At 45.0% G+C, this 27,657-nt stretch overlaps 1 protein-coding gene across 6 annotated transcripts; it reads right to left on the bottom strand.

Moving 5' to 3' along the window:
- Positions 1 to 972: 972 nt before the first annotated feature.
- On the bottom strand, positions 973 to 27,085 carry CSF1 (colony stimulating factor 1). 6 transcript variants are annotated; one of them, XM_061632596.1, is made up of 9 exons: positions 26,958 to 27,085; positions 21,281 to 21,412; positions 15,103 to 15,165; positions 13,042 to 13,215; positions 12,045 to 12,210; positions 9,066 to 10,228; positions 7,138 to 7,196; positions 6,760 to 6,815; positions 973 to 1,727 (listed from the first exon to the last, which is right to left on the bottom strand). In XM_061632596.1, the coding sequence occupies exons 2-8, from the start codon at positions 21,404 to 21,406 to the stop codon at positions 6,761 to 6,763; spliced, it is 1,806 nt and encodes a 601-aa protein (XP_061488580.1). In that variant the 5' UTR covers positions 21,407 to 21,412; positions 26,958 to 27,085; the 3' UTR covers positions 973 to 1,727; position 6,760. The 6 variants fall into 6 exon arrangements, with proteins under 6 accessions (XP_061488580.1, XP_061488576.1, XP_061488582.1 ...); XM_061632592.1 differs by lacking the exon at positions 26,958 to 27,085 and adding an exon at positions 26,684 to 26,931; XM_061632598.1 differs by lacking the exon at positions 26,958 to 27,085 and adding an exon at positions 26,684 to 26,931 and having other exon boundaries at positions 9,066 to 10,123.
- Between the last annotated feature and the right edge of the window lie 572 nt (positions 27,086 to 27,657).

Raw genomic sequence — 27,657 nt, 5'->3', positions numbered from 1 at the left:
GAAAGGACTAATGCGCTCAAATGTCCCTTGTGGGCTTCCCACAGGCATCTAGTTGGCTACTGTGGCAACAGCATGCTACACAAGGTAGGACTTATGGTCTGATCCAGCAGGGCTCTGCTTCTGTTCTGTAAGGACAGAGAGATTAGTTGATAAAACTCTGCTAGAGCAGGCCAGAGGTCCATCAAGTCCAGCTCTTCATTTCCCCACAGCGGCCGACCAGGAGTCTACCAAAGAAGCCCGCAAGCAGGGCTTGAAGGTGATCATGCCCCTTTGTTCTTTGATACAGCTTCAGCAGCTAGTACTTAGGGCCACATTTGCTTCTCAACATGCAGTCTCCATTTAGCCATCATAACTAATAACAATTCACAGACCTGTTCTCCTCCATGAATTTATCTAATCCTATTTTTTAAAAAAAGATCCTCCGTGGCGCAGAGTGGTAAGCGGCGCTAATGCAGCCGAAGCTCTGCTCATGGCCGGAGTTCGATTCCAACGGAAGGAGGAAGTCGAATCTCCGGTAAAAGGGGTCGAGGTCCACTCAGCCTTCCATCCATCCGTGGTCGGTAAAATGAGTACCCGGCATATGCTGGGGGGTAAAGAAAGGCCAGGGAAGGAACTGGCAATCCCACCCCATATATACGGTCTGCCTAGTAAACGTCGCAAGACGTCACCCTAAGAGTCAGAAACGACTCGCACTACAAGTGCGGGGACACCTTTACCTTTTTATTTTTAAAAAGCTATCTTAAGCTAGAAGTCATAACTGCATCTTGTGGCAGCCAATTCCATATGGTTGTATTGTATGTACTTTATTTTTCTAGTTTGCCCTAAAATGCAATTAAAATCAATTTTATTAAGTGACCCCTTGTTCTAGTAAAAAGATTTTTAAAAGTTAAAAGTGGGTCCTGTTTTGTATGTTGAGAGACTAAAAAGGTGGACACCTGGAATGAAGATATGGAAGGCCACTGGGATAGCAGATTAATGCACTAGGCTATTTGGCGAGTTAAACACGGAGAATGTTTGGCAGGTGAGAGGAGGAGAATATTATGCAGCCCAAGGAAGAACGAACGCACGCATGCACGCACACAACTTAAAAAGAAGTGGTGAGGGGAGGAGAGTGCCTGTCCTCTCTAAAACAACCACAAGTTGCCACAATTCATATCATTATGGAGTTACGTCTAAGAAAAAAATAGAAGGCCCAAGATCCTAAAATCTTCTCCATTCAGAGGAAGGAGCTAGAAGCTCTGAAAGTGTTTGTTCTTGCCCAGAGATGTAGCTGTTCAAAACTGCAGATTCAACCCCTTTCTTCTCTGGAAGGGATGTCACCCTTTCCGAAGGCAGTAAGGCACAGTGGTTCCTAGAAATTCCCTCTCCCACAATCAGAAGAGGGTTTTTTGAAGTTCAAAGTCAGCTTCCAAACAATTTCCATCCTTCTCATCAAGCTCCAGCTTGTTGGCTGACTGGCAGAAAAAGGGCAGCTTGCAGTTAAGTGCAAAAGCCAACCACGAATGCCAGGAATAAATATAGTGTCCATTTCCTAATGAATTCCTGTCCATCACAAAAAAAGGAGGGAAAAGAACACTCTTCGTGGGAAGGGACTGCAATTGCTTCAGTTCCTAGAGTCCAGTTTATGTTAATTTCTCCTGGTAGTAACAAGAGGATTGTACTTTTAAAAGAGGGGCTTACAGTCCAACCCCCACGTGGCTTCACATCCCAGAGGGAAAGGGGTCCAGCTGGAAAGAAGAAGACAATCATTACAACAATGCAGCATCTAACCACAAAGTGGGGAGCCTAAGCACAGGCCAAGATCATGCATTACAAGCTCCCCCATGGGACTCCGCCAAGCCAGGTTTTTAATAAAATCATTTATACCCCATTTTCTCTTCAGTGGGAATCAGAGCAGCTTATGAACAGAATACAGTGCATGCATACAAGACAACAAATAAAAATTAGCAGCAATATTATAAATCGCTTCTCTGCAGATAAGAGAGATACAATCTCAACAGAAGCAGCACTATAGAAGATAATTAACAGAGCCAAACTAGCAAAAGGAGGTGGTGGTGGGTTTTGTTTGGTTTTGTTAAAGAGCCATTTTTTGGCCCGGCATGTGAAAGTCATATTGCAAGGTATACATTTTGACACTTGGCCAATTTTCCAGCCAACCACGGACAGCCTTGTGTCATCTCTTTAGGCTCAACTGGGTTTGGAGAGATTGCTCAGTGTTTCTTCCTTCTTTGAAATGGAAGCCAATTAAAGGGATTTTTAATTTTGGCTATTGCCTCTTGATAGGGGAAGCTAAAAGAATCTGCTGCCTAAGTGGAAAGGTAACTTAGAACACAGAAAGCTGTCTTAAACAGGGAAGGACGTATTGGTGGCGGAGTCGCTCTATACGTGAAAGAAGGCATTGAATCCAGCAAGCTCGAAACCCCAAAAGAGGCAGACTCCTGCACAGAATCGTTGTGGGTGGTGATACCATGCCCCAGGAGGGACTTAATACTGGGAACGATCTATCGTCCCCCTGATCAAAATGCTCAGGGAGACCTTGAAATGAGATATGAAATTGAGGAAGCATCCAAACTAGGAAATGTGGTAGTAATGGGTGACTTCAACTACCCGGACATAGACTGGCTGCATATGTGTTCCAGTCATGACAAAGAAGCAAAGTTTCTAGATATTCTAAATGACTATTCCCTAGACCAGTTGGTCATGGAACCGACCAGAGGGACGGCAACCCTGGACTTAATCCTCAGTGGGGACCGGGACCTGGTGCGAGATGTAAGTGTTGTTGAACCGATTGGGAGCAGTGACCACAGTGCTATTAAATTAAACATACATGTAACTGGCCAATTGCCAAGAAAATCCAACATGGTCACATTTGACTTCAAAAGAGGAAACTTCACAAAAATGAGGGGATTGGTAAAAAGAAAGCTGAAAAACAAAGTCCAGAGGGTCACATCACTCGAAAATGCTTGGAAGTTGTTTAAAAACACTATATTAGAAGCTCAACTGGAGTGCATACCGCAGATCAGAAAAGGTACCGCCAGGGCCAAGAAGATGCCAGCATGGTTAACGAGCAAAGTCAAAGAAGCTCTTAGAGGCAAAAAGTCTTCCTTCAAAAAATGGAAGTCTTGTCCAAATGAAGAAAATAAAAAAGAACACAAACTCTGGCAAAAGAAATGCAAGAAGACAATAAGGGATGCTAAAAAAGAATTTGAGGAGCACATTGCTAAGAACATAAAAACCAACAACAAAAAATTCTATAAATACATTCAAAGCAGAAGACCATCTAGGGAGACAACTGGACCCTTGGATGATAAGGGAGTCAAAGGTGTACTAAAGAACGATAAGGAGATTGCAGAGAAGCTAAATGAATTCTTTGCATCTGTCTTCACAGTGGAAGATATAGGGCAGATCCCTGAACCTGAACTAACATTTGCAGGAAGGGATTCTGAGGAACTGAGACAAATAGTGGTAACGAGAGAGGAAGTTCTAAGCTTAATGGACAATATAAAAACTGACAAATCACCGGGCCCGGATGGCATCCAACCGAGAGTTCTCAAAGAACTCAAAGGTGAAATTGCTGATCTGCTAACTAAAATATGTAACTTGTCCCTTGGGTCCTCCTCCATGCCTGAGGACTGGAAAGTGGACTGGAATGTAACACCAATCTTCAAAAAGGGATCCAGAGGGGATCCCGGAAATTACAGGCCAGTTAGCTTAACTTCTGTCCCTGGAAAACTGGTAGAAAGTATTATTAAAGCTAGATTAACTAAGCACATAGAAGAACAAGCCTTGCTGAAGCAGAGCCAGCATGGCTTCTGCAAGGGAAAGTCCTGTCTCAGTAACCTATTAGAATTCTTTGAGAGTGTCAACAAACATATAGATAGAGGTGATCCAGTGGACATAGTGTACTTAGACTTTCAAAAAGCGTTTGACAAGGTACCTCACCAAAGGCTTCTGAGGAAGCTTAGCAGTCATGGAATAAGAGGAGAGGTCCTCTTGTGGATAAGAAATTGGTTAAGAAGCAGAAAGCAGAGAGTAGGAATAAACGGACAGTTCTCCCAATGGAGGGCTGTAGAAAGTGGAGTCCCTCAAGGATCGGTATTGGGACCTGTACTTTTCAACTTGTTCATTAATGACCTAGAATTAGGAGTGAGCAGTGAAGTGGCCAAGTTTGCTGATGACACTAAATTGTTCAGGGTTGTTAAAACAAAAAGGGATTGCGAAGAGCTCCAAAAAGACCTCTCCAAACTGAGTGAATGGGCAGAAAAATGGCAAATGCAATTCAATATAAACAAGTGTAAAATTATGCATATTGGAGCAAAAAATCTTAATTTCACATATACGCTCATGGGGTCTGAACTGGCGGTGACCGACCAGGAGAGAGACCTCGGGGTTGTAGTGGACAGCACGATGAAAATGTCGACCCAGTGTGCGGCAGCTGTGAAAAAGGCAAATTCCATGCTAGCGATAATTAGGAAAGGTATTGAAAATAAAACAGCCGATATCATAATGCCATTGTATAAATCTATGGTGCGGCCGCATTTGGAATACTGTGTACAGTTCTGGTCGCCTCATCTCAAAAAGGATATTATAGAGTTGGAAAAGGTTCAGAAGAGGGCAACCAGAATGATCAAGGGGATGGAGCGACTCCCTTACGAGGAAAGGTTGCAGCATTTGGGGCTTTTTAGTTGAGAGAAAAGGCGGGTCAGAGGAGACATGATAGAAGTGTATAAAATTATGCATGGCATTGAGAAAGTGGATAGAGAAAAGTTCTTCTCCCTCTCTCATAATACTAGAACTCGTGGACATTCAAAGAAGCTGAATGTTGGAAGATTCAGGACAGACAAAAGGAAGTACTTCTTTACTCAGCGCATAGTTAAACTATGGAATTTGCTCCCACAAGATGCAGTAATGGCCACCAGCTTGGACGGCTTTAAAAGAAGATTAGACAAATTCATGGAGGACAGGGCTATCAATGGCTACTAGCCATGATGGCTGTGCTCTGCCACCCTAGTCAGAGGCAGCATGCTTCTGAAAACCAGTTGCCGGAAGCCTCAGGAAGGGAGAGTGTTCTTGCACTCGGGTCCTGCTTGCGGGCTTCCCCCAGGCACCTGGTTGGCCACTGTGAGAACAGGATGCTGGACTAGATGGGCCACTGGCCTGATCCAGCAGGCTCTTCTTATGTTCTTATGTTCTTAAACCAAGCCAGACCTTTGGTCCATCTAGCTGAGTATTCTTTACACTGATCAGCAGAGGCTCCCCAGGGTTTCAGACATGATTCTCTCTCAGCCCTACCTGGAGATGTCAAGGATCGAACCTAGGACCTTCTGCATGCAAAGCAGATGCTCCACCCCCCCGAGCTATAGCCAGTGTGGATGCACTTTTGAGCTGGAGAGGGTTAAGCAGCCTGCCCTCCCTCCCACAAGTCCTAAGTTCAACCCAGAATCATGCGTGGGTGATCTAAATGAAGTCCTGGAACGCAAATCACAGAAGTTTAGGAAAATGTACACTTTATTAGGTCAACCAAAGTTAAGACAATACCTTGCAGCCTTTGGAGGTTCCAGAACTCTCCTTCATCAGGTTAGATGGTAAAACAAAGTAAGCAGGGGACAGGGAAAGGGAGGAGAATTTGGCTGATGGCAATGCCATGAGTCTCCATCTGGTAAGGAGTCTTTAAACTGAATGTGGGAGGTGGCAGCAGACATTCAAACAGGGCTCTTTTTAGCCTCCTTTAGCCTTTGAAGCAGGATGGATTTTAAGGATTGCCAGCTTTGACCCAGGCAGTTCCAAGAGGTCCAATGTCTGCTCTCACATGGATTTTATGCAATGGTGACCCCCAGCTTTACAAAAAAGCACAGTCACACAAGAAAGTGGTAGTTTTGCTAAGTCATTTCCCACCCAGCCCCAACTAGGAATGCACCATAAATTGTATAGATCCCTATCTGCTGCCCCCAAGGACAAAGTCACATTCCATTGCACTTAGGTACATTTACGGGAAGCATGTACCTATACAGAAAGGAGGTAGCAGGTAGCATGTGCCTAACGGCATTCAGCTGGTTGATAAACTAATTGCTGAGCCCCCATGCAAAAATCACAACAGTCCTGCTAGATCAGATGAGAGACCCAGCTACTCCACCATCCCAGTAGTTGCCAGCCAGATATATCCAAGAAATCCCCATGTTGGGCAAAAGGTATCAGCCCTCCTACCTGACTGTCTCTTGTAGCTTGTAATAAGAGAACTGCTTCCAAACCTGAAGGTTCCATGCCCATCCAAGATTTGTTTGCACACAAATATGTGCCTCAGTTCCAGCTGCATTTTCCCTGCCAGCAATCTCTAGCACAAGGTGGGAAACACGCAACCCCTCCAAATACACACACTCCGAGGACAGAGGTGTAAGTGAACAGGGAGTTCCTTTTACAATATGAGAACTCAGGATCGTACCATGAAACTGAACAATGGGAGACAAAAGGAAGCCCTTAACGTAATTACAGTTATGGAATTCACTTCAACAAGATGCAGTGACAGCCACCAACTTAGAAGGACATTATGACAAATTCATGGAGGATAAGGCTATCAATGGCTATATGTTATGTCCAGGATCAGAAAACCAGTTGCTGGGGAACTTCAGTGGGAGGGAAGAAAACATGCCTACACTCTGTTTGTGGGCTTCCTAGAGATATCTGGCTGGTCACTGTGGAAACAAAATGCTGGACTAGATATCCCTGCTGAATCAGACCAAAGGCTTTTTCCTATGTTCTTACCTCATAGTTCCTCCTGTATCTGCAACTCCATATGTTCCTCCCCTCTATTCAGTGGCCTACAAAGAAAGAAAAACAATGATCAAAAGTCCAACACTGAGACCAAAAGGAGGAACAGCAATGCATCACTAGAATACCTTGCTCTCTATGTGGTAGGAATCCCATCTAGTATCTTCCCCTCCCCAAACAGCTGCTAGTCAGCTCAGTGTCAAAGCAGGGACCCAAAACTGCATTGTGTGAGGAACAAGCCACGTTTCCAGACATAGGAGCTTGGAATGAGTTGTAGCCCCAAAAACTGAGGGATCTATATGAGTCAACTATCTGAAAGCAAGGGGCCTATTAAGACCCGTAGTTGTACAGACAAGTCTTCTAGCTTCTTACCTTCCTTCTGACCTTTCCATGTTTCTCTCATTTCTCTGTAGTCGCCTCCTGGCTAGGATCTACATGGAAGGAAGGAAACATTTACTACAACAGGGAATGCTGACATGAAGCAAGGAAGAGTGGGATTGCATTCCCAGTATTGTTGAGTTGGCAGGGCTCTCAAAATGCTATGGTTGTCCCAGGACACACAGCCATGACTAGACCAGCCAAATGTTGCCCCAGTGAATTCTCTTTGTAGTAGAGTCCTGCTAAATCAGCAGTTTCCCCCATTAACCAGAGTTGCTGGTGAAGGGCCATCCCATATCCACCCCTAAACATAAGTGGCATTTCCTTGGAAGGAATCTATGCTAGTACCATTAGCATCTACAGGACTGATGTCACAGACACAGGCCAGGATTTACCACCAGATTCCCACCCAGGCCATTTTTTAAATACCTTGCCATTTTCATCTACATTTCCCTTAGAAGTTCTATGCTCACCATCTTCAGCATGCAACAAATTTCTTGCTACAGACTTTTTTTTTTAAGATCTCACTCTCCCTGCCACTATACACAGATGGGGATTTCACTACAGATGGCAAATGATGAATCCAATATTAATAAAAAGCTGCTGTTACTACAGTACTATGGGTAAAAGCTATCTACCTGAAAGCATCCAAAATATTTTTGTATACAAAAAAAGAAGGTAATCAAACTACATCCCCTCTTCCACCGGTAGCAAGAGTCAACCTTTTGAATATATACACAGATTGCAATTTGAAAAAACAGGAGGTATTTCCAATTTCCTCACCCTTCCTATAGAAGAATTCTTCTGCAATGGACATGAACATGGACGGGAATAGTTAAGCCCTGCCTAGAGCCTGAAGAGGTGGACACCATCAGCAAGACCATGTACATAGACCTCTGTCGACCTCCACTTCATAGCTGTGGCAGGGAGCAGTAATATGACTACTGCTGGCTGGGAGGTGAACACCAACTTTAGCCTCCACAGCATCTCTTAGCTGCATCTGCTTCTGTTCCTGCACCTGGAGAATTGTAGCCCAATGAGGAACCAGAAGGTTGAGCCAGCTAGGCCCATCCTGGAGAGCAACTGTAAGAACTTTGCCACAGCTGCAGCTGTTCCTAGGGAGAAGCCTATTGTGTGGGCAATTGTTTTGTGGATGGCAGCTATGTTGTAGTGAGAGCACAAACGCGACTCATGTATGTAGGAAGGATGATTCATGGTGTGCTTGGGTATTTGCTATTTTATCTGTATCAATTTATTGTACTTTTGTATTTACGGTAGTTTTGTTGAATTTTCTTTTGTATTCATCTATTTACTGCTTTGGCAGCCCTGCCCAAAAAACAGTACAGAAATCAACTGATGATGATGAAATGCATTTGGTTCCTACTGGGAAGGCATCACTTTCACAATTGCCCTTCAACTCTCAGACATAAGACTTTCAATCCAGTTAGGCTGAAAAATACCACAGTCGCTTTATACAGATGTGAGAACTATGTCACAGGAAGGAGAACTCATCTGCGCAAAAATTGCCCAGAAGAACAGTGGCATTCACTCCTAGCACTATACTCTTACTGCCAAGAACTTTTTCAAACTTTGGGGTGTGGTGCCACATAATAGTTTTCCCCATAAAGAACAGCTCTATCTTGTGCCTGTAGAACACACTGGATTGCTTTCAATTCCAGGACAAAGCAACAATGGGAAGTGTGCACCCAGAAGATCTCACTGGCCAATCCTTTTCCTTATTCCAAGGAAAGAAAAGTAAATGGAAGACAGCTTGGACTAGAACATTATGGGATGCAAGGAGGGGCACTTTTAGGACAGCATTTGCCTTTTCTTAAGGGAGATCTATGCCCCCACATATTTGCAAACCAGGTGATCAAAACAGAGGATAAAGGGAGAGCAGTTTAAGTCAGACTCAGCCTTACCCTGGATTTATGCATGTAGAACAGCAGGCCTCCCACTGCCAACAGGATTCCCAGGACACTGGGCACCACCACATAAGGCACAGCCATCCCTTGGGTGTCTCTGGCTCCTGGCTCCTTGATGTGCTTGTCTGTGTTCGGAGGAATCAAGTTCGGATCAAAGCTGGGACCTGACATGCTATCCTCCGGTTCCCTGTTCTTGGCCAGGCCCTCTTCTTGTTCTGCTCGTCTCTCTCGGAGTTGGGTGCTGTGCTGTACTCCTGGGGCTCTACCTCTGCTCCCCTGCTCCCCCCAGGAGTAGCTTTCTGGGGATACCTGCCTGGCAGATGACGGACTGTCTGTGGTGACCACCAATCTAGAAAGCTGTTGTGTTGCAGAGACAGGATTCTCAGAGCCAGGCTCAGGAGAGAGTGCTGGGTCACTGGGCAAGAGTGTTGCCCATCTGCCACCGGAGGGCACCCCTGAGCTGTCCACAGAGTGCAAACTGGCAAAAGATGCCAAAGTTAGGCTGGATGCACTGCTGGTGTCAGTCATATCCCAATCAGATGCAAGTCCTGGAATGGCCTCATCCACTTCAGTTGTCTTAAGCCACTGATTACTGAGGGAGGGTTTGGCTGAGCCAGAGAAAGGGGGAGGGAAAGAAGATAATTTACTGGCCCATGTCTGGCTGCTACCAGCTCCAGAGCTAGGGAGAAGAGACCCCATTCCCATGGATTCAGTGTGTTGCTGACTAGGACGAGAGGGATGGGAATGAATGTTTCTGAGCCTGGGGGACCACAGATGCAGGATTAGGGATGGATCCAGGAGGGATGCAGTGTCCATGGACAGAGGGTCAAGCCCCTGTGACACAGCTGCCAATGCTATTTCTTCTGGTGGCGAGGACATGATAGCATCAGTGTTGACCCTGAAATCCATGCTCTCTGCAGCTCCTTGGCCCTTTTGGGTGCTCCTATGCATCCTGGTCCTGGTCCTACCCTCTGACCCGCCTTGAGTCTGCGTGGTGCCAGGCAACTTAGATAGATGGAGAGTGCTGGCAGCTGCCTCTTTGCTGTCCAGCTGGTCTGCAATGGAAGAGAATGGCTCAAAGGTTGGAAGGAGAGAAACTGAGCCTCCCCCATTCATAGAGCTTGTGGCTGGACACTTGCAATCCAGGTCAGTCACCACACCTGAAAGATCCAGAGAAAGAGAAAGAATGGCCATAGAGTAACCAGCCTCCTTTAAAAAAAAAAAGATGCAAGAACGGATGCTTCAAGCTCAAATCAGTCCCTTCCCTCAAAACCACCATGCTAAGACCAGACCTCAGCCTGGGCAGATCAGCACCAAAAGCAACAAAACATGTAAAAACTGGAACAAAGCAGAAGGAGAAAGGCACCCAGGAGGTTTCCAGAGGATAACTGGATGAACGGATGGAATGGAACATTGCAAGATTAGGTAGGGCAGCAACCCCAAGAGCAGGTCAAGCAGCCCAGGATTGCAGAGAGTACAAGGGATACCAAAGAGATCTGAGCACCAACTCTGGAGAAAAGGCATTGGAGCAAGATTCAGCTGGATAGAAAGTTAAAATGAGGAAAATGCCCCAGCGTCTACATTTAGCAGGCACATTCATGGGCAGCAGCAGAAGGAGCCACATGTTACTACATGCCAAGCAAGAATCAAGGCAGGAAGCATGTTAACCCTACTTCACTCTCCTTCCCAGTATCACAGGTGCTGTGCACACAGAGACAGAACATAGAATACAGACTCAAGACAGCTCCTAAAGAAAGACAGTGACTGCATTCTCCACACCAGCACACCCAAGCACCACTCAGAGAAAGGGCAGCGTCCTTGTGCCCATTGGGATGGATATTCAGGGTCACCAACCTAGGAAGTGATTTACTCAAGGATATACAGATCAGCAATAATCCTTAGCACATGAGCATCTTTTAAAGGTGGACAATAGTACCCATACCTGTGGCTCAGGTAAATGACTCTCTTTTAAGCACGATTATTGACAGGGCAATCTCCACTACCGTTCAAGATGGAGACTATAATATTTTAAAGACAATTCTTCCTTAAAGTCAGTTGGGGTGTGTGTGGGGTGTGTGTGTGGGGTGTGTGTGTAAACACCAGAACAAGAATGCAATGCCTTCTCAACCGATCCATCCACGTAGCCCAGCTACCCCACCCACCTGTTTTGACAACCACCACAAGAATGAAATCTACAAATCTTCACAGTGGCCATCAGAAGATCCCAGTTCTGCAGGTCAGATACCGCCATGGTATGCCAAGCCACTTCTGGGATTTTCTTGACATACTTGTGTCTGACCACAAGTAGACAGACAACGTTACCATTTTAAAAGGTCAGAGTACATTTTGACAGTACCTTGCATGACAAAAAACGTCAAGGCTAGAACAAACCCTTCACATGGGCTTTTTACAGCCCTTATCAACGTGTTTCAAAGCTTCTCTTAAGCCATAGGAGTATACATATTTTATTGGGGATAGGGGGAGGTGGAAGCGTCTAAAGCTGACCTCCATAGCATTGAGAGGGGGGAACCCCACAACAGATTCTATGCTAAAAGTCACACTTTGTCCTGTCAAGCATGCTCAGGACCTTGAATGATTGTTGGACCCAAGCACAGGCAGTTTTACCCTTGCCTGAAACCAAAGATGTATTGTGTAGTTTGAAAACATGAAATGTCTATTGACTTAAGCCTCGCACTTTAGCAGTTAGTAATCACACATTACAAGTGTAAATACACAGAGAAGCCTGCTGCACACAAACAAATGCACACAAGCAGAAGCTCTGGATGCTTCATTTAACTCTGGCTTCCCAAACCTGGTGCCTTCCGGATGTTTTGGTGGCTAGGCCAATAGAAGCAGTGGCCCAAAACATCTGGACAGGTTGGGGAACACCAAAGTAACTTATAAGCATGTTGTTCCTCAAATGCTGCCCTGACAGATGTCAACAGATGCAAATCCCAGAAATCTCTACCCATTTACCTGGAGAAGTTGTCCCCTTTCCTTGAGAGTCTGAACACTTCTGGAAGACACTGCTGCAATCATGGCTGAAATTTGCTTTATAAAAGAATTGTTTAGCTTTGCTGAAGTAGCTGTACACCAGCTGCAGCATCTCCTCTGCAGTCAGGTAGAACCTCTTGATGCAGTGCTTTGAGAACCAAACAGAAAGCGCGGGGGGGGGAGAGAGAAATACCAATGAGCCACTATCTGACTCTGTCAGAACAGAACTTCCATCATTAAAAAACTATCCAAGGCAGCCTATGCAGCAAGAGGCAGTCACTGTGACTCAGCAAGGGACCATCTGTTTACAGAAGCAGGTTTCTGCATCTCCAGCAATCAGTGCTGTACTCTGAACTCTCAAGAATTGATTGGGAACCCCATATGGAGAGCACCCAGCAAAGCAAGGGGTATAATAAGTCACAGTAGTGTGGAAAAGAAGTGATATCACTTGTGATGTCACTAGATCCATCAATGAGAATTTTCCTCCCATTGCAAATAACCAGCACATGGGCTGCTTGATTTGCATTAGGATGGCAGTTGAAGCACCATGCATTAAATCCCTCTCCCTTACATCATGGTCATGATCTGACTCAGGGAACCCTGTGTCATCTATTTAAATCATGCACCCTAGGACCAGAGATGCAAATAATGTCATGCCTAGATCAGTCCTAACGGACTGCTAATTTCAAAGGAAAGACTCTAGCTCAGGGATGAGGAACATGTGATCCTCCATCAGCCCCAGGCAGCATATCCAACCATCAAGAATGATAGGAATTGTAGTCCAGCAACTTTGGGAGGTCTAGAGGGTTCTCCACCCCTGCCTAGTAGTGCAGGGACATGCAACATACAAACATGATCAGTTTTCTGCTTTGCTTCTTCATTCACAGCACACAAGATGCAGTTGCCATTTAGTCTCCTAAGCCTCACTACAGCTCTGTTACCATTTGTGAGAACTGCAAGGCTGATCAGCAGAAGTTACCTTGCTCTCATCTTCATCATGTCCATCTTCATCCATGCAGCTTCCAACTTTCAAGTGTAAGACTTTTACCTCTTCTAGCTTCTTATGATTTGGAGTATTGCTCTTGAATTCAATTCCATCAAGAATGTTTTTTAGTGGTGAATGTGCCGCTCTGAGAAAGCATTCAGTGTTGTTCTAGAAGACAATAATGACAGGTGTCTGCCATGGAAAGACTCAGGGCTAGCATCAAAGGTCAGCATTGTATAGCAGCTACCATAATCATAACCCAGAGGTAGCTGCCACTTCACTTGCTTGGAGACAGAAAGTGCAACAGGCAGTACCAGCAAGGATAAAAGTGGCAGCAGTGAAAAGACTCAGTGTCTGCTTGATTTACTTTCTCCCACTGACTAACCATGTGGATTGGGTCCAGAAGGATAGTCCAAGCAAATGGGCAACAATAGTTTTGAGGAATCCCCCCTCCCGGGCAGTTTGCAAAAAAAGGACTCCCCCAAAAAACTGAAGCCATCAGGGAAAATACTCCCATATCCATTCCAGACGGAATACTATTCCATGATACAGATGGCAACTTGAGAGACCCATGACTCGTACAACATCTTGTAGGGAGCTGGGACTGGCAGGAAGAGGCAGCCTGCCAAATCCAAGACTGGTGGTTCAACCACAATCTTATCCTTGCAAGATTTTAGTTCATACGTTCTCTAAATCAGTGGATTTTGACCTATGTTCCAGAGAACCTTGAGGTTCCTCAGAAGATTCATTGAGGATGATTCAGTAAGAAGATCAGGAGTGACAGACAAGCTGCTAGAAAGACAGTTCATCTACCATTACTAATCTTCCTCTACAGCATGCTATTGCAGTAGAGTGCCAACAGGCCAAGCAAGTATCCCATATGAAGTGAGTGCCCCTTCTCAGATACGCCCCAGAATAACCCACAATGCACTGCAACTCTTTGGCATATGTACAAGAGTTCCTCAGCTAAGCTAAAAGCTCAGTGCAAACACAACTCCTACTGAGAGGAAGGGCAGGATATAAATAATAAATAAATAAACAGTAAAAAATATGGTTTAGTGTTTAACGTGTGATGTATGCAAGACTTGCGCTTGCCCGTTTCCTCCTCATCTGGCATGACCACAAGGAATAAATTAGAAGCAACCAATCCCAAACCAGGGCTCCTTGTTTTATGTCCAAACTCAGGTTAGATTAAGCAATGGTTAGAGAATGGACTAGGCTCATAAACCATCACGGTTTGAATAAGCCAGGGTCTTAAAAAAAAAAAAAAACAGGGGTTCCCTGCAGTTGGACATAAAAGTGGTTGGTTTGGACCCAGAGATGAAAACGTCCATTCTATTTGTGCCTGTGCCAGAAGAAGGGAGGGGGGAGTACACGAGCCTGAGGCTTGCATGGGCTCACAATGCAAACCCATACAAACACCATATATTGTTAAGGGGTAGAGAGCCAGTGTGGTGTAGTGGTTAAGGTGTTGGACTACGACCTGGGAGACCAGGGTTTGAATCCCCACATAGCCATGAAGCTCACTGGGTGACCTTGTGCCAGTCACTGCCTCTCAGCCTCATGAAAACCCTATTCATAGGTCGCCGTAAGTTGGAATCAACTTGTAGGCAGTACATTGTTAAGGGGTTCCCTTAAAGGCACAATGTTTAAAACCAGTGTTCTAAACTGGGGGTGGAGAACCTCAGGCCCAGGGGCTGAATGCCTCTCAATCTGGCCCTCAAGATTGCCTGACCGTGACATCTTCCCAAGGCATACCCCTCCCTGGTCCTGCTCTAGTGATTTTACTTGGTGGAAATGTGTCTTTGAACTGTAATACCACCTCTTGCTTGCCTTGATGGAATATGGAGAGTGTAGTATGTCTGGCCATACCCCCTTGTGCCACACCCACCCCAGGTATGTGGCCCCCAGAAGGTTGCCCATGAGGGAATGTGGACCTCAGGCTGAAAAAGCTCTGCACCCCTGTTCTAAACACTAGGAGCTCTTGGGTAAACACACGAATCCCACAGGAGCGGCAACAGCAATGCTGATGCTTGTTTCACATTTCCAACTCACCAGCTCTCTCTCATCCACATACTGAAAGGACCGCAAGCAGGAGGGTTTCATCTGGCTATCAATCTGTAACAAAGCAGCACAGTGTCAAGTCGCAACAACCACCTTAGAGGGCTTTTAGTTTCCTTCATCTAGGAAGCCAGACTACTGGAAGGTATATCCTCTCCAGGCTACACTACTGGGATTTTTTTTCTCTTTTGGGGGTGGGGAATGGAAAGATTCTGGGGGTATCATATGACATAATGCTGCCTACTGCAAAGAGATAGACTAGAGATTTCAACCACCTGCTCCAAAGTAGCCTAAAACGTAGGGGCAGACACGTAGTGACAGTGTGACAAGACTTAGAAAATGACTGCTTAGGTACATAGAACACTTTTAAAAAGTTTTGTGCAGGACTGGTAATCCGGGTTTCAGCTCTGCTAGCCAATTGCATCACTTTGCTGGAATTGCTTAACCCGCCAAGATGCTGCAAATACACCCAGAAACTTTTTGGACCCACCCACCCCCAATGCCCAGAAAATTTCTGGGTAAATTTGCAAGCATCTTAGTTAGGGCTTCTCCACCACACCTCAGCTGAGCACAGGTATTTTAGTTCACAGAAGACACTTTTAATATACACATTACTAGTTTCTGAACTGTGATTTGTCAGAAAATACACACAGCACATTTGAGCAGAAGTGGGATTTGGAGATCTTCAGAGACAGCATACACACGAGCGTATTCTGCTGTGTTCCATGTCAGTGCATCTGGGAAACAACTATTGCAGCAGTCTGTGTTGTGAAGAGGCATTATTGACTTATAGCTATTGAGGCACCTATGAGCTTTGTTAATCCTTACTAAAGCAAACAGGAACCAGACACCTCTCCTCACCCAGAGGCAGAAGTCATGATTCTGCCATCCTCTGCCTTGCATGTCAAGTGCTGACTCAGCATTTTTAAAGAACTTCTCCAGGGATTTGAGACTAGTGCCAGCAGAGAAGTAATCAGGGAATGATTTTCAGCCTCTGAAGCAGGCTGACAAGAGATGGGACTGCCAGGAAGGCATGCTGAAGTGGAAACATTTGCTTAATTATCTGGACAGAGTAGTCACTAGCAACATTTATTCATCAGAGAGAAGCCCAGGTAGAGGCAAGCAAAACGCCCAGCGGCAAAGTTTAAATTCACCGTCCTAGCAGACAGGGAAAACATAAGCAGCAACATCTCATTTTCAGTTTTGGTTTTACCTCTCCTAATGTGATCCAGTTTTCATTTGGCTAAGAGAGCACAAGATTCTGGAGAACCAAGAATAATATTTCTCATGCCAACACAGCAACCATCAGCATGGCAACTTAATCCTTGGCAAGCGGCACAACATTTTTTATTTGCACCCTGGCTTCTTGCAAAGAAACTTAAAGAGGCAGCAGAACAACCATTTTTTAAAAATACAATTCCATCACTTTGCAAGTCAAAATGCACATTTTACAAATCTCTCTCCCCATCACTTTTTAAAATCTGAATGACTACTTCCATTTCATCTTATGTGTTACACGATATTTATGTCTTCATTCATTAGTCTCCTAATTAAGATTTATTACCCATTAAGGTAAGCAAGGCATATTGAGAGAAGAAGTTGCTTTGCAAAAAATGGAGATTTTTTTTTGGGGGGGGGGGAAGAAAGCTACAGACCCCACAGTCTAAACAAGTGAAAGTGATCTTTTTAACTCTTAAGGAAACCAGTGTTAATCCTCCTTCCAAAATGTTTAATTGCCTATTCTAAGTAAAGGTGAGAAGGATAAGGCTTGCAAAAAAGCAAGATTAGAATTTGCAGTACAGTTAATAGTTATTTTCCATACATTTTAAGAATGTGTCACTGTTCAGGAGTCCAAAATGTTTTGAAGACAATTTCTGATATTGAGCCATGCCTTCTTCTGTATATATTTCCACAGTTTTTTTAAAAAAAAGGAAATAATGTAAGAGTTGGCTGCTAGTCAAGAGGTAGCTGTAATGCTAAGCTATAGTTGTGGGTGCAGAGTTAAATTGCTGCTAACTTTTTACTATTCTGACAGAATCTCTATTGAGGAGTGGTTGTGTAATGTTAGCATTAGCCAAATATAGGGAATCACTTTTAGCTAAGAGAAATATGTGAAGAGAAGCTTATTTGTAACAAGTTGGATGTTGTGTTATTCTCAAACAGGAGACAATTAGTACCTATTATGGCCTTGATTCTACATTGTAATTTAGGTAATCCTAAGGCTTTATAACATTATCCTCCAACATTTTCAAAGGTGAAATTTGGGACATGACTGTAACATCCCTAATTTCACATCAAGGCTCACTCTGAGCCTTACCTCCTCACTATTACACATTGTTAAAGGCTTCTCACTGCCTGATGGATGCCATCTACAATTACTCTGCAATAGCTCTAACAACCTTCGTGGCTTGGAAACACTAAGAGGGCAATTTGCTTTAGCCAACAGAATGTACTAGAACTACAAAGTTGTCCTTTGATATACCTCAGCAGCTGAAGTGTGCTAAATGGCAGGCTGTGCACTGCATGATGCCATACCATTTGTCAACATGTGTGCTAGAGACAGAATATGCCAATCTAACTAGTGAGGAATTAGCTTTCCTGGGAAAAGAGCTGAACCCTGAAAAGTAACAATACTGTTGCTCACCACCCCAATCTCCAAGTGGTGAGAGATTTCCAGGGGCCCCTGCACTTACCCAGGGGTTTGGTTTCCTTGGAAAGAAGGTCAGCAGAGACTGTGGTGTGTTTATGAAATATAGTTTCTTTATTTACACACATTCCAACCTGAGCTTAAGATGGAGGGTTTCAAAACATCAGCAGTCCAATAGGTCTGCATTTTCCATCAAGCTTACAGGAAGCACCCTACAGCCATGGTGCAGACAGACAGCCCTTCCTCAAAACACAAGCCTCTCTTAGGTGGGGAGGGGGCTCTCCTGAAGAGTTTCAGTAACAATAGGATCCACCTGGCCCATTCTCCAGTTAATGGGCTCTTGACAGCCCCATTAACCTACCTGGCCACTCTATTAGATTAACAAAAGAAGCTCATCTGACCAGCAGGGATGGTCCACTGCAGAGCCCACCTCCATGTGCAGGGTTCCAAATCAGAGGCTGGAAGGGAACCCATAGAAATAATCTATCTCAACCCCCAAGCCCATAACAATGCTAACAACTCGTATCAACAAACTTCTAAGAAGGCATCCCTCAAAGCCAAAAGGATGGGGACAGTGACTTGCCAGAAATAGGGACAGTTAGCGATACATTCAGGATATAAACGTAGCCTCTCCTATAGACCCAGTCTTAACTCTCCATTTAGTTTTTTAGTTTTTCTATAAACATCAAGAAAATGTTTTTTTTAAAAACAACAAACAAATATTTTTATTAACATTATGAAGCAGTTTAGTGCTTGTGCTTTTTACTCAAGTTACTGCCACCTACCTTCAAAGACAAATCAAGAAATGGTGGCAGGTAAGAGACTTCCAAGTTGGCAGAGAAAGGACCTTAATTTAACCACTATGCTGGACCAGCTCAAGTTTTTGTGCCACCCTATGTAGAATGGGAGAGGGGGTTGCAGAAGAAAACAGTGCTCCTACTTGAGCCAGCAGTATACCCAGAAACACTGAAGAGTAGATTCCAGAGTTCACTCAGTTTATGCATGGGGAGCTGACCAGGACAGAAACAGCACAAAAGCAATGCTTTTTTTGGCAACGCGGGTCCCCTTGGAGCTGCGCCACTCTTAGGCAGGCACATAGTCTGCCTCTATGGTTGAGCTGGCCTGGCACTTCTTTCAAAGTTGGTAGGAAGTGGCAATCCACTATTTACATGCTAGAAGAACTTAGGTTTGTCTCATTAGCCAAATCCACCACCTACTCTTTATCTGGTTCTAGATCAGCCTCTTTGGAACCAAGACTATTATCCTAGCATCTAACGTCTATATGAGCTTGATGCCAGAACTGACACCAGTAAACAGAGGTGAGAAGTCTTGTATTATTTCAAGGGCCTCTTGGCTTCTCCTGGTTTCCATGGGGATGTTACCATTGTGTTAATGGCCCTACCTGAAACCCGAGCAGGGCCCTATCATATTGACCATGAGTTCTACATAGGTGCTGCAGGTATGAAGACCTTATGGTTTCATCCCAAGCAGCTCCAGGCATCTTTTAGTAGTTATACCAATCATCAGATTCCCCACAGGTGGTAAGCAACAAGTCTTATGCAAGTATTTTGATAAGGGGATGGAGGAAGAGCCTGAGGTCTCCCTGCCCTTCTGCAGGGTAAAGTGCCAGCAAGTCCCATTTCCTTATCCATCAGATCCTCCACACACTTCTCTCCAGTTGCCAGTTCCTAAATCAGGACGCCACGTTTCCCAATTACAAAGTCCTTCAGTCAGTCCTACAAAACTAACTTTTTTCTTGGTTACTTCTAGTCCTGTTAACTAATTAATTATTGCCCTTTGTTGCCACAATCTCTTCTCCACTCTCAGTTGCAAGGATCTCCATCCAAGCCTACAGAATTCCTTGCAGGGATGAACAGAGTCAGGATCTTTGCCAATTAATCACAAGGATGACTCTTGCAGCACAGACTTCCCAGCAGTTCCCCAGTAATTTAGGCAGGATCGGGACAAATTCCAGAAAACTGTTCCCAAACAGTTCTGAATCATTCTAACTGGCTCTCCGCATTATAAGAATTCTCTTTTGACAGGTTAAAACAGCCTTAGCACTTCCCAGCTGAAATTATGCATTATTACCATCCTAACAGCCAGTGTGGCGTAGTGGTTAGAGTGATGGACTACGACCTGGGAGACCGGGTTCGAATCCCCACACAGCCATGAAGCTCACTGGGTGACCTTGGGCCAGTCACTGCCTCTCAGCCTCAGAGGGAGGCAATGGTAAACCCCCTCTGAATACCGCTTACCATGAAAATCCTATTCATAGGGTCGCCATAAGTCGGAATCGACTTGAAGGCAGTCCATTTCATTTTTCAGACATCTGTAGAGTGATCCCCACCCCAAAAACCACATTTTAGGGACTCTTCAGAGAGGCAGAGGTAAAATGGGAACAAAAGCAGAACTGCGCCAAAAAACTCTCTTCAGCCTGCAGAAGCTCACAGCACAGTCTAGGCTCTGTCCAGCTAAGCCTCCCTTTCAGTAGCACACTCAGTCTTAGCACTCCCTCCTCACAACACTGGCTCCATTTCTCCCAATTAACATGACTATTTATTCCCATTAAAACCATTCATTCAACGTCCTTTCAAGATCTCTGTTCTGCTCTCAATGCCTAGGTTCCCCTTCCTGCACTTCTGCCCTTAGGGCAAGAAAGGCATGTGAATGAAGAGGCAGTCATTCTAGGCATAGATGGACTAGTCTGTTAAGTTGTCAGTGTTAGTAGCTTTGCGTGTATTTGCTTAAAAATGCAACCCTAAAAAAATCCTCAAGCATCCCTAGCCAGTACAGCAATCTACAAGGCTGCATACACACACATACAGAGGCTTATTATTGTTCTGTCCAGCTAGACTGAACTATTGAACAGCAGGAACACTCTCCTGAGGACTTAGTAGCTTCATGCCATTCCTAGAAGGACTGTATGTGTTTTGGTTTGCTTCGCATTAGGTTCAAACCTGTGGTGGTTTGTTTGCCTCCCTCAGACAAATCACAAGCAGTAAGCCAAGAACGAACCTTGGCTACAGCTTGTGTTATGTCTGGAGAGGGGAAACCCATGAGGCAGAGTTCAGACCCAATGCTAAGGCAAACCATGGCTTAGCTTTAGGTAGCGCAGCAGGACGAGTACCCATGTGTTTGCACATTTATGCTCAGCTATGCCTTTGCTTAGTGCTATGTGCAAACCAGGCCAATGGGCATTAAGCACTTTTGAGGACTTGAAAACACAATACCAGTGTCAAATATTGCTACTGCTTTTGGCCTCATTGTGAAATTTTTCATCTTGACCAACTCTTGTGGGAACCCACAGTACCATTCAGTCTGATACACCAGGCAATAGGGGCCACTCTCCTTCCATAAAGCTAGCATTGCTCAGCCTGGCTGCATTGCTGAACTGGTCTTTACTGCAAAGGTGCCACCAGGACAGGCACTGCCTTTGCCCAGCATAAGGCCCAGGTGGTTCAATTTCTAACCCATGCTTTCCTGCCTTGCTCTCCTTGCTGTACTATTTGTAAAAGAACTCACCAGATCAGACAGGCTCCTTAGGTGAGAATCAGTGATGAGCCGATTGCACCCTCTGTGGTTCTGTTCTGCCCCATGGATAGTGCAGGCTGCAAGGAGGAGCAAGGCCAATACAACGTGGGCGGTCATGTTTTTCTGTACAACAAATTAGAAAGTGTCAGGATTAAATATGGAGGTAGTCCGTCCCCTTATGCACCCCTCTGCCTCTGTAAATAAAAACCGCCCAAGAATATTCCTAAGAACATAAAAACAGCCATGCTGGATCAAGCTAAAAGCCCATCTCGCCCAGCAACCTGTTTCCCACAATGACCAACCAGATGCCTGTGGGAAGCCCACAAGCAGGATCTGAGCGCACCACAACTCTCCCCACTTGTGCTCCCCAGCAACTGGTATTCAGAAGCACTCCACCTCCAATACTGGAGGTAGACGATAGCCACCATGGCTATTAGCCAGCCTCATCCTCCATGAAACCCTTTTTAAAGCCATCCAAGTTGGTGGCCACCATTGTCTCTTGTGGGAGCAAATTCTTAATTTAGCCATGCACTGAATGAAGAAGTACTTGGTTTTGTCCATCGAAGTACTTGGTTTTGTCCATCCTGAATCTTTCAACATTTGGCTTCATTGGATGGCTACGGTTTCTGGGATTATGAGAGAGGGAGAAAAACTCTATCTACTTTCTCCTCTCTCAATCTCATTCTGTTTCTGTTCAATGTAAATCTACATTAAAAAATGCATCCCAAAACACTTAATTCTGGCTAACCTGGTATTACGCCTATTTTGCTATTTTTAAATACAATACAATGTCACAACATTTACTTAACTCTTTTTACAAGACTCTCCATTAGTTTCTCCTTTGCAGTGTGGTTTGCCACACATTATCCTTCCAAGCCACAACTGCTGGAGAATCATTAACATTCCCCCCATCACCACCCCCAAATATCTAGTCATAACATCTTACTAAAGGAGATTTGAGATGATGGTTACATCTAAGAATTATTAAACCTCATCTGGATAGAGATGTAGTCGATATGACTGCAGCTCATGTTTTTAAAAAGAGAGTTAAGATTTTAACTATTGTGTTATTTCCTTCCATGACTTATACTTTTCATGCTTTCCCACTAGGCCTTCTTGTGCAAGGAAGTTGCCATTATATATATAAATCTACACTTTGGGCATGACTCCAAAGATAACTGTTTTGCTCCAAAGATAACTGTTTCTCTCTGCCACCCATGATGACCTGCAGAAAGCTCTATGCGTATCTATTTATGGAGTCTGCACCATTTACTACACAGGCATTAAACAGCAGACATAAGGAAGCCCAGCGGTGTCCTACTTCTCGACTGATGCTTCTGCTATGTGTAACATTTTAGAGCACAAGTGGACCCTCCCAAGCAGGTTCTGAAGAGTTAAATCTGGCTTCCAAGCATTCCTTTCCCATTCCTCCCCCCCCCCTTTTCCGTGTTCTTTTTAGGAGACAGAGAGGTCAGCTGCAGCCAAGCTGGGAATTTCCCAATTCTTAGGGCTCAGCTGGATTTTGCACATTCAGATGAAGATGCCTTTGCCAGCCTGTGACAGCGCTGTTTTTTTCCCCATGCAGAGAGGAAACTAAAACCACCCTTACTGCTACACAATGTGTTGGAAGTGAGGAATTTTTTTAATCCAAGTTCTCTTATGATTAATCAGCCTTCCTTTCTTATCCCTCTCCTCTTCCAAGTCACTTTATCTTCCTTTTATTGAAGTGTCTTACATAGCACCAAATTCCATTTTCCAAGCAACAGCAAACAGCCTGAAATTGCTCAGGCTGCAACTGGAAGCAAGAAGTTGAGGCCTTCAACTGGGAATTTCCCTCCTTTGCATTTCTTGCCAATTCTGCTATTCCATCCAAATCCAAATCGCAGAGGTTAACAAAAATGAACATGTATCTTTTGTTTCTTCCATGGAGCATTAGTTCTGGGATGCAGCACCACAAGACACCACTGTGACTACCCTCTTTGAGGGATGAGGAATTGTTTCAGACAGAGACCAAAACTATACAACAGCCAATTGAGCAATGCTAAGGGGGGGGAGGGGTGGTGGCTCTAGTCTAACTCAGATTCAGGCAACCACCAACGTCCTTGAAATCATTTTACATAGATGTCATACGTCCTTGTTCAAGACAGCCAACACTGGCCATTGCCAGAGATGAAAAACTGTCGGTCCAGCTACTTTCCCAATATTAACAGAGGCTCATCTCCAGGTGCTCCCTTGCAAAGCTGGGCACTTGGATGTTACCCAGCAGCCTCCTAACCAGAGTACTTACTGCCTTCTCCCACATGAACCAGCCTAGATGTTGATGTTGGCCTCAGAGGCCCTGCTCATAGTCCGTGGCAAGGTGGGTGGTGATCGGAGACAGAGACAACTATCTGTGGAATTCCCTCCGCAGGAACAATATGGTAGGTAGCTAATGGCAGGATGGATGGACAGTTTGTTTTAACATTCTCAAAGTGTCTTACAGTTCTGTTGTGAGGAACATATGTTTTCTGTAACTAACTCCTCGGTATCAGTGCAGAAAAGATCTCCATAGAACAATGGAGGCACCCCCACTTTGGCCAGTAATATATAACACACACCAGACTTTCCCCCCTATGATTACCTCACCATCACTCTTCACACCATGTATTTCATGTTCTAGCAACCGCCATGAAATCTCCGATGCCACTCAGAAGAGTGAGAGACTATTCCTTCCCACTCTCTTTGTCTATTCTTTCATACTCTTCCTTCTCTGTTAGCCCAGGCCACCTTTCCACAACTTGATGTTCTCTAGATGTTTTGGAGTACAACTTTCATGATCCCCAGCCATCTGGAGGGCACAAGGATAGGAAAGGCTGGCCTAGGCATTTAATTCCTACATCCTTCCTATTCAAGCAGAGAGTCCCTCCCTTACATGCCCTTGCATGTTCACACACCTTGTTCCTTGGCATTTTCCATTCCAAGACACTTTATATCAAGCTCATGTGACACTCATTTTATGTCATTGCATCCAGCAGCAAAAAATGCTGTGGTCCTGGGAAATCCCCCCAAATGCACCTAGCCTTCCATCCACTCACTGGGCACAGAAAATAGGCACCATAAATAAAGAAATAAAGAAAAAAGGGGAAGGAATAATAAAAACATTAAGCATTCAGATTTGGAAAAAGCTCCCATGCTTGGTTTATTTAACCTTGCCCAGTCACAGAAAGTTTTGAAGATTAAAGTTTCTATCCCTACTACAGGTGGGTGAGTGCATGCAGAGTTTCAAGTATTAGGAGCTTCTACAGTATTTCACTGTAAAAAGTTTTTTAATCCTTATCTTGTCCAGAATCAAGACATTCTGCTACTAGAGGTGAAGGACAATCTACACACACACACGGTCCACATATAGACACTGATCCAACTGACAGCTGACTCTTCAACACTGGTAACAGGACAGTAACCTCCACTGCACCCAAGGGTAGCAAGCTAGCTTTAGAGGGCACAGAGCAGGCTGCATGGTAGGCACCCTGTTCTCTCCTCCAACACCTCCCCACTGCTTCCCCACTCCTCAGCATCTGCTACTCTATCCAGTAGTAAGGTTGACCCTGCTGGTTCAGCCTAACAACCTGCAAGGAATATAACAAGGGAAGCTCAGAGGATGGCAACAAGGGAGAGGGCTTTCTCAGTGGTGGCCCTCAAATTATGGAATGATATTTTTGATGAGCTGCACCTGGCGCCAACACTGTATCTTTTTGGCGCCAGGTCAAGACTTTCCTCTTCTCCCAGGCATGTGTTTTTATTTTTTTTTTTAAAAAAGTGTTTTAAATTTGTATATTTGTTTTTAATGTTTTTAATTGCTGTAAACCGCCCAGAGAGCTTCGGCTATGGGTCGGTATACAAATCTAATTAATAATAATAATAATAATAATAATAATAATAATAATAATAATAATAAAAAACAGATAACTGCATTTTGTAGGTTGAGAGTAGAGCCTGAGAGGCAGTCTCACCCTCTGAACTGGAAAGCTTGTCCTTTCACACTGGGCATAGATGCATCACCATTCATCACTAGCAAGGGAAAGCACTCTGCATATGCTTAAAGACATCCCTTTTATTTCTGGGTTGCAAGGCAGAGCCCAGGCAATCTCAGGTCCAAACTCAGATCTCAGCAAAACACCCCCATATTGGCATCACAATGCTTTTGTACTGGCGTGTAGCTTCAAAGCCTGCATACGGTCGCCGAATAAAAGGTAATCCAACAATCCTTTTCTTTTCTAAGATCATGTGGGCAGCTCCACTCCAGCCAATATTTACACTGTGAATGCTAGACAGCCTCACGGCATATGATGCTAACAAGACAACCTAATTAATTATAGTGCTGCAAAAATTTCCAATACCAAGCAACAACCAAAGAAAACTAAAGCTGTCGTCCCTAACCCCTTTGTACCTGGGAGTAAGACCAGCTGAATTCAATAGGATTTACTTCTGAAGAGACATAGAACCATAGAATAGTAGAGTTGGAAGGGGCCTATAAGGCCATCAAGTCCAACCCCCTGCTCAATGTCGGAATCAAAACCAAAGCATTCCCGACAGATGGCTGTCCAGCTGCCTCTTGAATGCCTCCAGTGGCGGAGAGCCCACTACCTCTCTAGGTAATTGGTTCCATTGTTGTATGGCTCTACTTGTTAGGAAGTTTTTGGTTAGGCTTGCACTGCAACTATCCGAGCCTACAGCCCCATGCACACTTACTTGGGGACTAAATACTGTTGAAGAGGCAGACACCCAAGACGGCTGTCTCGTCTCTTAAGCCTTTGACACCATGCCGCGTCTGTGCAGAATGACCGGAGAGGGAGGGGGCGTGAAAGGGGAGGTGGAAAGGCAGAGAAGGACCAGAAGACAGGCAAAAGAGAAGCCGAAGTACTTGGATCTAGGCTAAGGCACAAAGAAAGACGGGGGTGCCCCCAAGTACAAGCCCTTAGTTAAGTCGGCACACTTGGGATGTAAAAAGTTAAAAACCGAGAGCGGCGGCACGGATACACGACTCGGCGTCCGCATACACTGACAACCCGCCCCCCTCCAGTCAAACCACCTGGGGGTAAAGTTGACACCAACAAGGGCGGACCTCCGCGCGCTTAGTCGGAAGCAAGCCCTAATTAAGCTCAGGGTAAATATGCCTAGGAGCGGGCTCCGTGGCTGCGATCCCAGGCGTCAACTTACTCGTAAGTAAACACCCCAGGACTCAACAGGGACGCAAAACCCTGCAGGGCTCCGGAGACCCAAGCTACGAAAACTCTTGCTATTGTATCGGCGTAAGTGAATGGCTCAGATTCAGAAAACGGCGGGAGGAGGAGGAGGGCGAGAAATCGGCCGGGCCCTCCGAGCGTGCTCCTCTACAGTACCCCAGGGGGCACTTACCTTTGCCCCGCACACGCCCACTCCAAAAACTGCCAAATCCGTTGATTTAAGATCCGGCTTTGCGAGAGAGCAGAGGGCGCGCCTTTTTTTCGCAAGCTAATATCCCGTTTGCAGCGCAGCGGCCGGCGAGGGGGGCTGGGACTTGTTTCACTTTGCGCGAAGCCCAGGAAATGCTGCCTGTGACCTACTGTTACTCTCCGTCCTTACTGCCGCCTGCCTCGCTCTTGGCCTTATAAAGAGGTCCCTCCGGAGCATGTGGTTTACGGGAAATCACCTTGGATCGCCGCCACGCTCCCTCCCTCGCCGGCCTTCCCCCACTTTATTTTATTTTATTTATTTTTGTCAGCTCTGCTTTAGTCCCTTCTCCAGACTTGTCACTGAAATATGAAGCTGCAGAACTACGCAAAGCTTAAAGGTGGTTTTTCTCACCCCCCTTAATCCCTTCTTTATGATGGGCCTCATCATCACCATGCCCCGTGCGTTCACCTGGGAATTTCTTTCCTAACCCTAATCCTGAATTTGTACATAAGCATCAAAGCTCCTCTTGTTGCAGCAGTTACCAATTCACATAGCTCAAGGACGACAGAGCTGGACTCAGTTCTTGAAGTCTATGCATGTCTACTCAAAAGTAAGTCCCATTGAGTTCAATGGGGCTTCCTTCCAGGTAAGCCTCAGGCTGCAATCCTATACCCTATACTGCTTAAGGCTGCAGTCCTATAACCACTTCCGTAGCAGCAATACTATACCCACTTACCAGGAGTAAGTCTTTTATACACCCTGTTGATAATGCGCTCTGCAGGTGAGGGCCTCCTGCAGATCCATCTTATCAGGAGGCCTGTTCCACACAACATAAGAAGTGGACCTTTAGTGTTGGCGCACCTACCCTTTGGCATTTCTTCCCCTTAAGTATTAGATAGGCACCATCTCTGTTATCTTTTCAGCGCCTGTTGAAGATCCTCCTCTTTCAACAAGCC

This window comes from Rhineura floridana, chromosome 6 (assembly GCF_030035675.1).
Source record: "Rhineura floridana isolate rRhiFlo1 chromosome 6, rRhiFlo1.hap2, whole genome shotgun sequence".
Taxonomy (NCBI): Eukaryota; Metazoa; Chordata; class Lepidosauria; order Squamata; family Rhineuridae; genus Rhineura; species Rhineura floridana.
The sequence above is the reverse complement of the archived record's forward strand: the minus strand, read 5'-3'. Positions and strand labels throughout refer to the sequence as shown.